Source organism: Colletes gigas, unplaced genomic scaffold (genome assembly GCF_013123115.1).
Source record: "Colletes gigas isolate AHSC1104 unplaced genomic scaffold, ASM1312311v1 Colletes_gigas_Sc00005, whole genome shotgun sequence".
Classification (NCBI taxonomy): domain Eukaryota; kingdom Metazoa; phylum Arthropoda; class Insecta; order Hymenoptera; family Colletidae; genus Colletes; species Colletes gigas.
The window spans coordinates 8,041,668-8,055,679 of record NW_025106634.1 but is presented as its reverse complement, the minus strand read 5'-3'; the positions used below and the strand labels follow the sequence as shown (position 1 = coordinate 8,055,679).

Genomic DNA, 14,012 nt, shown 5'->3' with positions numbered 1-14,012 from the left:
GGGTGAAGCTAATGCGAGGGAAACGCGACTCGAAGCGAGAAACGAAAGAACGAGAGAACGAGAAGCTACTTGTTTTATAATTACTTGGCAATATTGGGAGACTTAAAATTAACGTCGAAACTCGAGTCTGGTCAAGTTGAAACTAAAATTCGGACGATAGAAGGGAACAGAGTTCCTTTGATATTCTGATTTAGTTGTACCAAGCAATTATTTGGTTAAAATGGGGGATGAAGCTAATTCGAGGGACACGAGACGCGACGCGACGCGACGCCGAACCGTGCAGCGGATCCGAGGATCGAACCTACTGCCCTTGCTAACTAGATCTCTATGGGATAATGGACGGCTGCGACTCCGAATCGACGGTCTCCATTTCTCCAACGCAACCCGCCGGGAGCCCGAAGGACCCGACTCAAGTTGTCTGACATAGAGAGAGTACCTTGAAACAGTGTCGACTTCCGCTGGAGGGTATGCGTTTCCGCAGGATACGGAAACTCCACACCTTCCAGCAGAGTACCATTTTCCCTGGATCGAGCTACCAAGGGAAGGCGATTAGATCTTTCGGGCCAGCTACACGGCCGATCACATGTTTCCATCGATGAAACAGCGGTGACCGTAGCTAGGAACGGGGGAACGAGCGGGAGAGAAGCTAGTTGATCAATAATTGCTTGGTAGAGCGCGGTGATATGTATAATAAAGAAATCTTCGACGTTAATTTTAATGTTCGCGACGAAGCTTAAGTCTAATATACTTGGAATTAAATATCCTTCGGTGGTTGTGGCGTCTTCCCTCGATGCCCTTGGAATCTATCTGCAATAGATCTGAACTGAAACAAAAACTAATACTTGCATTAGTATCATGTTAAAGAAAATTTAATAAATCCTATTCGATCCATCTGTGATTCTACAAGAGGGGAAATAATTTGTTCAGCTGATGTGTCGAAGAAGCTGAGAAATTCTGAAATATTCCTAGGCCGAATACAGTTATTGTATTTAGATTAATATTTCTCGATGGGTAGACCTACCTACCAAAATATATTAAATACATTCAGTCAAAATGACTGAAAAATTTCAGATTAATTGATAGACGATGATGATAAATCTAGTTGGCCAGTAAAAATATTCTACGAAATGAGGAACATCTTGCCAAGTCAGATTCGATTAATACCACAAGTAGTGAAATCGACAAAGCAATTTCGCAAACAAAATCGAAATAAAGATTCAGATTAATCGCCAAAGACAGATAGGAGTCCAGGAAAGAAATGGAACCAGAAATAGTAAATGATCGCAGGAAATACTGCATAGAGAATCATTTTCTTTCAGTCATATATGGTCAAAGTAACGCAACAATTGTCAAAATAATAGTAGAACCAGTCAAAATCGAAATAAAAATTCAGATTAATCGCCAAAGACAGATACGAGTTGAGAAAAGAATTGGAACCAGAAATAGTAAACGATCGAAGGAAATACCTCATAGAGAATCACTTTCTTTCAGTCATATGTGATCAAGGTAATACAACAATTGTCAAAATAATAGTAGAACCAGTCAAAATCGGAATAAAGATTCAGATTAATCGCCAAAGACAGATAGGAGTCCAGGAAAGAAATGGAACCAGAAATAGTAAATGATCGCAGGAAATACTGCATAGAGAATCATTTTCTTTCAGTCATATATGGTCAAAGTAACGCAACAATTGTCAAAATAATAGTAGAACCAGTCAAAATCGAAATAAAAATTCAAATTAATCGCCAAAGACAGATACGAGTTGAGAAAAGAATTGGAACCAGAAATAGTAAATGATCGCAGGAAATACCCCATAGAGAATCATTTTCTTTCAAAGTCATGTATGGTCAAGGTAACGCAACAATTGTCAAAATAATAGAGGAACAAGTCAAAATCGGAATAAAAATTCAGATTAATCGCCAAAGACAGATAGGAGTCCAGGAAAGAATTGGAACCAGAAATAGTAAACGATCGAAGGGAATACCCCATAGAGAATCATTTTCTTTGAGTCATATATGGTCAAAGTAACGCAACAATTGTCAAAATAATAGTAGAGCCAGTCAAAATCGAAATAAAAATTCAGATTAATCGCCAAAGACAGATACGAGTTGAGAAAAGAATTGGAATCAAAAATGGTAAACGATCGAAGGAAATACCCCATAGAGAATCATTTTCTTTCAGTCATATGTGGTCAAGGTAACGCAACAATTGTCAAAATAATGGAAGAACCAGTCAATAGAATGTCCCATTGTATGTAAGAAATGATGGAAACAACCACAGTAACGAAACGAAAACCGATAAATTTAATAAACCCAATTCTTCGTCAAACGGTAGTCAAAAATGAGCGAGCAAGCTTGAAATTAGAAAAATAAGAGAGAGAGGGGATATTTGAGCAAGACTTACTACTGGTCAGCAACTGGTCACTATTGGTCATCCTATGCTCACCACTGGTCAACTGGTCAGCACTAGTCAAGTGGTCAGTAGTGGTCAGGACTGGTCAGTAGTGGTCAGCAGTGGCCAATAGTAGCCCCCAGGTCAGCCAAGGAAGGTCCCAGTACGTCTAGGTAGTCAGGATGTCCTCTTCCCCCGGAGTCCCCCACACGACTAATTGTAAGTGATTTTGGTCACGGCAGCGCCATATGTGCCTCCTCTAAGGTGACGGAAGAGTGGGGAGAGTGGCGTGAGCCATCTCAACCGTTCGTCAGGTCAACCAAGGCATAATTTCGCGAAAAATTAATATTCGCACACACTGACAGGCCCTTTCATTGTTCTAGCAATGTCACAAATTCTCCACCCACTCCTCCCCCTAGCCTCCAGTCCTACCAGTGTCCCTACCGGTTTAATCCGTACCCTACAAGTTCCCATTGCAATTTTTAATCAGAGAAAAAGCCTTTGAATCTCTCAACTTTGAAGTTCTTCTTCTTGCAGTTCGTGCAGAGGTGTCTAGCATTGACGATACCGATCTGCTTGGTCCTGTCGGTCGAATTCGGCGCGGTTCAAGCCGAACGATGGTCACGACAGGTCTCGAACAGCGAATGGATCCCATTACCGGATCCCAGAGCCTCTCAAACCCAAATTGAACAGAACAATCCATCGTCCGGAATCGTGGCGAGCGGCTCCGCTCAACTGCCCCAACTCCCGCAACTGTCCTTGCCACCTACTCTTCAACAACAGTACCAGGAACAGCTTCTGCAGCTTCAGAAGACGCAGGAGAGCATACAGAAGCTGTTGCTGCTGCAACAACAGCTCAGGACCCAGCAGCAGCTCCTTCAGGTACAAACAAGATTCCTGTTCGAATCGATTCTTGATTTCATCCTTTGGACTTGAGGAAATTTCTGGTTCCTCAGTCACAAGCGTTCCTGCCCAGCGGATTCAGTAATCCGGAAGAGGACAAGCGACAGCAACAAGGTGGATTGCACTCCCACACGGGGCCAGATTTGGCTCCGGAGGATTTGGTACCGCCGCTTCCTGCCACCGACGCTCTGCCACCGGTGTTCCCCGCGCAGAATTTCCTCCCTCAAAGACCCAGGGCTCATCCACCTCCACCTCCACCGAAACAGGACAGAGAAGGTCCCCAGGAGTACGCGACTCTGCCCGGTCAGAGCTTCAAGAACGGCCACTTGCTCCAACAGGGACAGAACGTCGACGTTGGACAGCTCGAACAGATTCAGGAGAACCAGCGACCTGGGGCCAAACACTTGAAGGATGGGAATCAGGCGTTCTTCGTGCCTCAGCCCGAGCACTCGCAGGACGAGGAGGAAGAGGTCAGTGCGCTCGATCATAGTTTAAATTGTTGAAAAAGATAACATAAACGTTTAGTGTAAAAATGCAGCGATGGTGCCACGTGTACTCTAATCTTAACCTAAACGGGACACTTAAAACTAGGCGCCAAGTTATTGACTCGCATACTCAAGATCAAGTTTCCCAAGATCGTGGAAAAAAGAATCGTTTCGCGTGTTTCAGGTGCAGCTGGTGTACGTGCCGGCGGAAACGCTGGCGCAACGAGGCCAGCCAAGAGGCCGCGGAAGGAAGCAGCATCCTCATCGTCAGCAGCAGCAGCAGCAGCAGCAGCTGGTGCAACAGCAGCATCAACATCACCGTGAGAACCAGGGGGTGGAGCAGGTCGGCATTTCTCACGACCAGGACGCGTTCTCCCGTCAGCTGCTGCAGCAGATACAGATGGAACGCGAGGAGAAGACCCAGTTCCTGAAGGAGGAACGCATGAAGGAGATCGCCAGGCTGAACGAGGAGCAAAGGGCGCTGGAGAGGAAGGCACGGCTGCAGCAGGAGGCTCTTCAGCGGGAACAGGAGCTGCAGAGGCAACGGGAGGCTGAGAAGAAGAAAAAGGAGCTGGAGAGGCTGGAGGAGATGGCCAAGCAACGAGAATTGGAGAGGATCCGCGAGGCCAGGGAGAAGCAACGTTTGGAGGAGTTAGAACGCAGAAGGTTGGCGGAGGTTCGCGCCAAGGAAGAGAAACGACGGGCTGAGGAGGCTGCCAGGCAGAGAGAGGCCGAGAGGCTAGCTGCCATGGAGAGGCAGAAGGAGCTGGAGATTCAGGAAGCCTTGAAGCAACAACAGCTCCTGGACAAGCAACGCGAGGACGAGGCAAGAGCGACCAGCGCTCTGAGCCAACACCAGGACGTGCAGTCGCAGGCTCTGCCTCTGATCAGGGACCAGCAGGACTTCCATCGTCAGCACGTGGGCTCGACGAAGCCGGTCAGGAGCAAGATTCGCACCAGACACCGTCAGCGAAATCAGTACCAGGAGCAACAGAGTTATCGGGAACCGACCACCACCCCATCACCCAACCAGCCACCCCTGTCCGTTTACATGGGAAACTCACACTCGAAGGCAAACTCTGCCAGGGTGTCGGACGTTCTGAAGATACTGAAGGACGCCAAGACGATCGCTGTCTTGGACACCGTCGGCCCAGACACGCCTCAGGTCTTCGTAGGTCCGACCAGCTTGGACCCACCGCTCGGTTACGCCAAGTTCGACCTGCCTTATCTCTCGTCCATCGATCACAACCGAGTGGAGAGGAAGGTGGACAAGTTGCCCTTCTTCGTAGCGCCCCTGAGCTTCGATCCTCCGCCAGGCTACTCGAAGATACCGTTCCCATCGCCTCACATAGGATCGGTAGTCGTGAACACCTTGGACAACACCGATCCCAAAGACGGCGACGATCAGAATCCCAGTCCCACGCCCCTCATCGAGCCTAACTCTTACAGCGACGGACTCGACGGCGGTCTCGACCCCACGACTGCTCTCTACGAGCCTCAGACGACCGCTGGATACTCCCAGGACGTGTCCAGCACCCCGTCGCCCGGATACTCGGGGTCCAGGTTCAGGTTCAGGCAGTTCTACGGCGACAGCAAGCCAGCCTCCGTGATCAGCACGGCTTATTACGAGGATCAGAGGCCCACCACGAGGAAGCACAAGTATTACGACGATGGTTCCAGGACCACGGAGAGTTCCGTGCAACGTCCCAGAGTGGAGACTTCGGTGAGCCAGATAGAGGATGTCTCGTACTCCACTACTCCCAGCTACAAAGACGTCGATCCTCAGGATCCCTCGACCAAGAATCAGGATTTAACTGCCCAGCTGGCGTTGATAAACCAAGAACTGGCTCAGCAGAGAGAATCTCAGAGGTACAATCCCGGAGGGCAATATGGTCAAGACAATTCCCACTCCACGTCCGGTCTGAGCAACAGTTTCGAGAGCGCAATAACTGCTGGCGACCTGAACGACGTCAGAGCCCCCATTGGACCCACTCAGTACAGCCTCCCGGCAGAGTTGCCAGCCATTTCACCGCATTTGCCTGGCCTGGTGAATTCGTTATTGGACAGGAACGAGGGTAAACTGCAGGCTAGCACCGTCGCCACACCCTCCACGACCCCATCCACCACCACCACCAGTACTACCACCCAACGCACTCCTACGACCACCTACAGGACACGTGGACGCCAGAGGTACGTGGTGAAAAGCATTTCATTTATTTTACAATGATATTGTAGCGTCAGCTCTCGTACTCGTTACCAGAGGACTACGCTCTTGTCTCTCTTGTAAGCGTTCCATCCTCGCTCCTACGATCTTTCTCGATTTCCTACACCAGCGAAGGAGCGCCACAATATCAATAAGTATCTCGTCTCGTCTCACACGATATCTCATTAATATTAGGAACAGGGTCGTCACCACGAGACCGAGGACGACGACCCAGGCCCCGTCCACGAGATCGACCACCGACAGAAACCGTCGACCCTACAACAGATCTAGATCCAGGTACACCACGACCACCGAGGAATATCGGGAGTCGGCGTACGAGCCTAGCAAGTCCAGGATCCCGGAGACTACGTTGAAGTACAACACGGAGCACAGGAGGCCCTCCAGCAGGACGCAGAAGTACAGGAATCGGGAGAAGACCCTTCACCAAGCTGAGGTGCTTGCTTCTCATATTTGTTAAACCAATTTAGCAAAAATCAGTTGAGATCGAGAGTCAACTTAGACTTTCAATTAGCAGCTTATCGATTTAGAAGTCCGGGTGACGCAACTGAAATGTCTTACTGTTCGAACAGCAGCAGCTGCTCGTGCAAAACCAGGAGCCGCAGACGCAGCAGACGTTCGAGAACCTCCCCCATGGCGACTCGCCCACAACGGGGAACGCGTATCTACAACCGAGCGGTCCAGACGGCAGCCTAAACGATTTCTCCCCGGAGAATTATCCGTCTAGCACGGTGGTCAGCACCACGGAGAACTATCCGACGTCGTTGCGGGACGCGACGGTGAACCACGGCTCCCCGTTGGTGTCCGACGATTACTCGAGGCACCAGAACTACCCCCAGAGCCTCCCGGAGCAATCAAACTATCGCGGCGGCTACGATCAGGCTACCCTGGAGCAGACCGGCCTCGAGAAGACCCCGGTGAACGGATTTAATTATCAGGCGCAGAGCGGGGATCCGTTGGACCAGGGTATCCTACAGAGACCCAAGGACTATCAGCTGGACGGCAAGGCGGAGAACAGCGACTACGAGCTGGCCACCACCGCCGATCCGCGGTCCAGGATACCCGACGAGCAACGTTACTCCTCCATCTACGAGGTGAACGTGCCTCAGGGCCAGCCGGAGTACAGTTTGACCGGGCAGGACAATCTCCATCGTCTCGAGAGCGAGAAGATCCAGAGCGCTGTCATCCACAACGACCCCAACGAGCAGCCCATCTTCGTCCCGCTGCCGGAGAACAAGCAGGAGGACTACGAGCTACCCGTCTCGTCCACCGAGGTCACTCTGTCCGACGTGAGTGAGGGAGAATCTTAGAAACTGTCTAGATGCCTTTGTTAGATCAAAAATTTTAATGGAAGATTCTGGAAGCCTCTATCTACAAATTGGTATTCTTGATTTTCGTCTTTGGCCTCCAGAATCTCCCATTAAAATTTTTCCCAGAGGTAACTGAATACCCTGGATCTTCCAAACTGATGACTTGTGACTTCAGATAACGACAGAGACCACCACGACCAGCACCACCCCCGTAGTGATACGTCAGCGGCTCCGAGGACGCATCAGTACTCGCGTGCACCACGAGCCGACGGTTCAGACGCAGAACAGAGGCTCCCAGGACGAATACGTTCGCTTCAACGTGGTGAATCAGGACTCCACCCGTACGTCGCACAATCGACAAAGGAACAGACCCAGGACGCGTGCACAAAGCCACGGATCCCAGGTGCAAACGGATGGCAACGAGTACATCAAGATCCACGCGGTACAACAGCAGCGACAAATCGCCACCACGACGATAGCGCCGTCCACGATCACGACGACCACACCCCCGCCGGAAGAAGACATCGATTACGGATTTATAAGACCGCCGAACTTCCGACCGGTACATCCGGTGGACAATAGGTTCCCGGCGCCTGTTACCTATCGGCCCCAGCTTTCAGAGGTAAGGGAAATGGAACCGAATGTGCCAAACGACAGATCAATTCTTGCCTATTCTTGGAAGTCAAAAGAAGATTAACAGTAATTCTCTATTAGTTCATTATTTTTTAAATGCTTTGAAGGAAGGTTGATTTCCATTTACCAACTTGGTAAAGATCAACATTGAGTACAATTATTCGGTCGAGATTGAGAGTCCACTTAACCCTTTGCACTACGAATTATATTTCAATTTTGTTACCAGCAGCTCCCAACGCCTTTAAGTGTTCTATTTTAAATTTACCTGTTAAAATATCTGTTTTATTTACACTGTTGTTGTATCTTGTAATTTCCAAGTGTACGATATCTCTTTGGTTTGGACTTGACGAAGGAGTTCCTGAAATAAAAATTGACGTCGAATCACACTCGACATAGGAGTGCAAAGGGTGAAGGGTTAATAAGATGGGTTAATATACGCCATCTTGTATGTATGCAGGTTGACCACTGAGGAATTATTTTGCTAAATATTAGAAATGAACTCTGAAACAGGTGCCGCAGCAATCCCTGCTCCCCAGCGAGGGAATCGAGTCTGTCGAATCGAATCCTCAGACACAGTTGCTGAAGACGCGTCAAAAGTACCAACCGACGCCTAATCGTCGGCTGTCGGGGAAGCCCACCACTCTGCCACCTACGACAACGCCGTCTATAGAGGCCGCGACCACCACGGAAAGAATACCTGTTGCCACCATATTGCCGGACGACGCTATATACACGGTGAAATCGAAGTCGCGACCCGACGAACCGAAACAGACGCGAGTAAGGAGCAGGATCCGACGACCCGTGAAGAAACGCGTGACCACCACCAGCACCACAGAGTCCGTCCTGGAGGCGCACAACGAGCTACCCTTGGACGAGAATTATCCCCGGATAGCCGGTCAGCCGTCCACCACCGAGCAACAACCGAATCTCTACGACGACAATTACGACGGGCAGTTCCCTTCGTCGCGTAATCCAACCGCTCATCAGTTCTACGAATCGTCCAGCGAGAACGTGAGTGTTACGTAACGGCCTACCAGGCGAATTACAGGGGACTTTGGACGCCCTGCAGCTAATGGGGGCTTGGACTTGTCATTAGAAATTCGAGTACTCGCGTACCCACCACCCTACCAACACCCTACGCTTCGATCGATTCCTGTTTTGCCTCGTCAGGCCAGATGGGGATAATCGACTCCTTTTTTGGGGGATTGTCGAAGTCCTGAGTCCTTTTTCCTTCTTTGAGACTGTTGAAGTTACGAGCCTGGGAATAATCATTCCCTGAGGATTCAAAATTTTAGAACGTGCACTGGTGCTCGTCAATATTGGAGCTCTCCTTATATAAATATCTAACTACCAAAGCGGTGGATCGATAGAGCAACTCTCTAGCCCAAATTTCAGAATCGTCCCGAATTAGATGAGTATTTGTGATCTATCTTTGCGTACCAAAATCGAAATCTCGTCTCGTTTGCAGTATCCGTCCGAGTTCGTGCTGAATTTCGGCAACTACCCCGAGCAGGGATCGCAACGCGAGGAATACGACCAGACGCAATTGGCGAGCAACGCGCAGAGGAAATACAGCCAACCGTCCCTAGGCAAGTCGTCGTCTGAGGACTCACGCTCGACACCCGCCGATATTTACGGCGCGGAGAGCCAGTGGTCGACGAAACTGACCAGGACCTCGTTCCAGCCGAGTCGTACAGCGAACCAGGTGGCCGGGGAGCAGGCCAAGGATCGCGAATGGTTTCACGAGTCCCTGAAGGACCTTGGCGCCCCGGAGATAATCACCGCCGGGCCGGAAGTCTCGTCCGTCACTCTGGTCGTTTCCTCCGACGACAAAAGGAGCAGCGAGGAGGACACCAGGGACGAGGAGTCGATGCTGATGGGCACCACGGACTTTGGGAGGAAAACGGCTGTCCAGGACCACACGGAGGAAGTCAGGACGACGAGCGTCACCGGTCCGCCGACCACGATAACGCAGAACAAATACGACGACCAAGCGGAGACCTGGCTGACGGACAAGGTGGAAAATTCCACCGAGCAACAGACCGCTATCGATTTCGCCAAGATACAGAAGAAACCAGCTGACCCACCCGCTGTTAGAAAGGTACGGTACGCACTGGGTGCTTGGAAAGACTTGTCACTAGAACTACAGACGATTATAGTGTATTTATTTAGGTGAAGTCGCGTGTAATGCAATGGACATAAGTGTTTGTTAGGTCTCTTAGAGAAAATTGCGGTTTTTCATTAATATTGCGGGGTCCATTGCTTCTTGTACTTGCTACCAGAGGGCCACGCTCTTGACCCTCTCGCTAGCGCTCGACCGACTCTCAATATCCCAGCGTTTAACAGTCTCCGCAGCCCTCTCTTTTCTCTTTCCCCTATATTAATAAAAAAAAATGTGTTTCAGGTCGCGCGAAGGAGAAGAGTTCGCGTGCGCGTGAGACCAGCGGTGGACGACTTCGTGACAGCGGAGTCCCAGCACTTCAATTCGGCGGTGAACGGTTTGGTTCGCGAGCAATACAAGTACAGTAAGCATCCCACGACCACGGAGTCGAGCTCGTCCGAGGAGTCGATTCTGCAAGACTTTCTGACGGAGATCCTGAAGGAGGGCAAGACTACAGCGAGGCCCACGACAACGGAGGCACCAGAGGCCGCATGGACCATGTCTCCTGCGATGACTACGCCGATAGTTATCCCGGACGACGTGGAGGAGACGACCGTGAACGAGATCCAAGCCACCACGATGCCCACCACGGACAGGCTTCAGGAAACAACCACCATGAAGTCCTCCTACGAGGACATGGTCACGCAACCGACGTCAGAGAGGACTTCCTCGACGGAGGAAGACAAAGGCGACGGGGGAAAGAAGTTGACGGGTCAGAATCAGTGGGAGAAGAGCGTCCAGGATGCCTTGGACCTGGGTTTGCTCGCTGAGAAGTACACCGCGAAGGATAACGACGTGGACAAGCCGAATGAGGAGGAGTCCGTTCAGAGCGACGAGGACTCGGCCAGCACGCGATCGAAGACGATCAACAGCGACGAGAGTTTCGGGGGCCTCGACGATGAGAGAGAAAGTGGCTCGGAGTCGTTCGAGGAGGACCAGGAGTCCAGGGAAGACAATTACGCCCATCCGAAGAATCACAGGACCAAGTGGAGCGAGGTGAGGTATCCCTCCGCGTTCGATCATTCTCTGTCACGGAAACGCGACCCTAAAGCCAGCGTCGAGCCCTCCATACCGGGTCTGGTGACCAAGAACGAGGGCGACGCTAGCGTCAAGACGCTGTCGGATTACGTGAAGGCGATCTTCGATACCATGAAGAGCGTCGAGGAGGAGACTACGGTCGCGAACACGGAGAGACCGGAAACCACGACTACTTCGCAGATCCCCACGGAGGCTGAGTTCTCGACGAAGGATTCAGGCGTTCGTGTCACCACCGAAACGGTTATTCCCACGACTGAGAATCCAACGACCTTGGAACGAGTCGCCACGACGCCAGAGATCGTCACGGATCCACCCTCCACGACGACCCCAAAGCCTCTCAGCACCACTGCGGCGAGCAACGCGACCGAGACGATCCTGGGGAAGGTACTACGGACGTCGACGACCACCAGGGTCTCCCACATGACGGAGATCTGCTACAGGGGCCGGTGCGTGATGACCAGGCCCAGCCAGGACGATCGGTTCAGATGAAGGGGACCCACGAAATCGTCGCTACCTTCCGACGAGTGCTGAAAAGACGGATCTGCACAGGGGGGCGGGGGGCCTCGTAACGCGCGATCTGCTCTTATTTATTTACCAGGGATCCGATTTGTTCGCGCGTCGAGGCGGTGTTTTATTTTTTTTTTTTTTTTTTTTGTATATTTCCAACGCGTGGGTGCGTGCGATCCGAGTGGAAGGGACAAGTATATTTTCTTTCGGTTCACCAAACCTGAGTTTATCAGCATTCGACACTTGCTTCTTACCGAGAGCGGGACAATCGAGTTTCTCTTTCAATGGATCCGCGAAACAGCGGTACGTGTGACTATTTTTAAGAGCAAAATTCTACACACCGAGCGGATGAAACTTGCGGAAGGGACCGTGGGTCCCAGTCTGTTCCTTCTCACGGAAAATGGTAAACAAAGTTTCTCCAAAATGGCCGTCCACGTAGGATTAAATCAATCGAACAGTCCCGATTCGATCGTGGACGAATCATCTACGAATAAAGCGTCTCCAAAAGCCCCCCAGGTTCCCTATCCCCTGCGTTCAACCCTTGTACAACCCCCCCGTGCCGCTGGTGAACGTGTTAAAAATAATCTGGCGTACCCTGGTTCGAGCACCCGGTCGCCTCGAGATCGATCGTGCGTCGTGACGCTTGTTCGCGGAATGGGGAAAAAATGTAAGAAGGTGGCGAAACGTTTCTGGTCGCCCTTCGACTAGGATCGTAACCGGAAACGGAGGCAGCGTCGCTTTAAACGATAGAGGGCCGAGTCCGTTTCACCGAGAACTACCTTCCGCCCGCTGTTGGTACACGTGTAAGTTAAGCGTTTAAGTATTTTAATAAAAACGTACGAAAGCAACGGTCTCGTTTGCACGCGACCCTCCGAGGAGTCCTTTCACCCCTGGGTACACGACAGCCAGGCTTAACGAACGTCCCACGCTTATCGACGATCAGTTAAGCGGGTAACCACTCGTGAATTATTTATACACTTCCCCCCCCCCCTCTTTCCCTCGACACGTGATTACTCTCAACCGATCACCGAGACGCGATATTTTTTTAAAACATAGAATTTTCGAATTTAAATTTAGAAACAACACGAAAACGAAGTTAGAAGTTTGTATTCATTGTTCTCGAATAAAATTTTGTCGAGACATCGCGAGGACACTATGGGTTTCCTTTTCGACGAGGAAACGGACAACTTCGACAAGCACTCGCCCCTTTCGCGTTAAATTGAGCCAATAAACTCTCCGTTCTAAAGTTCACCGGAGTTCATCGACCCGGCCGCATCCCTTTTAATTAACCCCCATTGTTTTTATCGAAAATCTCTTAATGGCCGTCGAACTATTCTAGATGTAACCCGAATTATCGCGACTCGATCTAACGATCGCTTATTACGCATTAACATAACCTAGAAAAGAGAAAAAAAAAAGAGACCTTTCGACTGTTCCAGTTTTGCAGTCGTCGACTTCGTTCGAATCGATTCGAACCGGAATCAAAAATATAATTTCGAATCGATAGAGACGGTTTGGTTTCGATACCATTTTATACGTTAATTGGAACATAGTTTTCGAAAGATATGGAACATCGTACGAAAGGAGAAAGACCAACCCAGATGTCGGGCATCGAATTAATTTCCCGACCGATTCGATTGCGTCACTCGTTCGATCATCGTTTCGAACTGAATTCGGTCCACGAAATCCCCTGGTTTTGTTTATCGATGCGCGAGCTGGTGAAAGCCCGTCGCGTTCGACGAAGAGAATTATCAAAGCGTGCCGGAAGTCGCATTACGATCATTTTCCAATAGCGACGGTTGCCTATCCCGTCATGGCAGGTTGCTATTCAATCGGGGGAGGAGAGAGGCACGGCCATCGATTCCTTTCGATATCTGTGCCAGGAGAACGACACCCCTGCCGTTTCTGATGGCCACTTCGCTTCCGGAAATAGGAAATAATCTGCTCGACAGTGTCTCGGAATAGACTAACGACGGTTGAATATAGAGCGTGCCCTTGACACCCTCGAAAGAGTCAATTTCCCAGTCACAGCCTCCCCGATTCCGTGCTTTTAACGCGTCCAACCCCCCCTCCCCCCTCGTCCATGTTTTTCCAAGCTGGTTCGCGGCGAGAAAACCTCCAACGCACGACTTCCGGCCACGTACGACGCCAGCAAAATATTTCGAGTCTAAAATATGCAACGATCCGCTTTACAGCGTCCCCGAAACCCAATCTATCGTAACTGTTGGGAACATCTGTATTCATCGAGATTTTTATCGAGAAAAGGAACTCTGCTCGTCTCTGGTACGCTTCTGCAACCCTTTCAAGCTCGACCTTCTTTTTAAAACGAACGTAACTTTGAGTCTGAACGATAATAATAATTA

At 50.3% G+C, this 14,012-nt stretch overlaps 1 protein-coding gene across 1 annotated transcript; it reads left to right on the top strand.

The window, feature by feature from the left end:
• The first annotated feature begins 2,437 nt into the window (after nucleotides 1-2,437).
• LOC122395300 lies at nucleotides 2,438-11,631 on the top strand. Its single transcript, XM_043392743.1, has 10 exons — nucleotides 2,438-2,476; nucleotides 2,929-3,273; nucleotides 3,348-3,764; nucleotides 3,964-5,969; nucleotides 6,178-6,436; nucleotides 6,579-7,289; nucleotides 7,486-7,932; nucleotides 8,454-8,954; nucleotides 9,412-10,044; nucleotides 10,348-11,631. The coding sequence occupies exons 1-10, from the start codon at nucleotides 2,438-2,440 to the stop codon at nucleotides 11,629-11,631; spliced, it is 6,642 nt and encodes a 2,213-aa protein (XP_043248678.1).
• The last annotated feature ends 2,381 nt before the right edge of the window (nucleotides 11,632-14,012 follow it).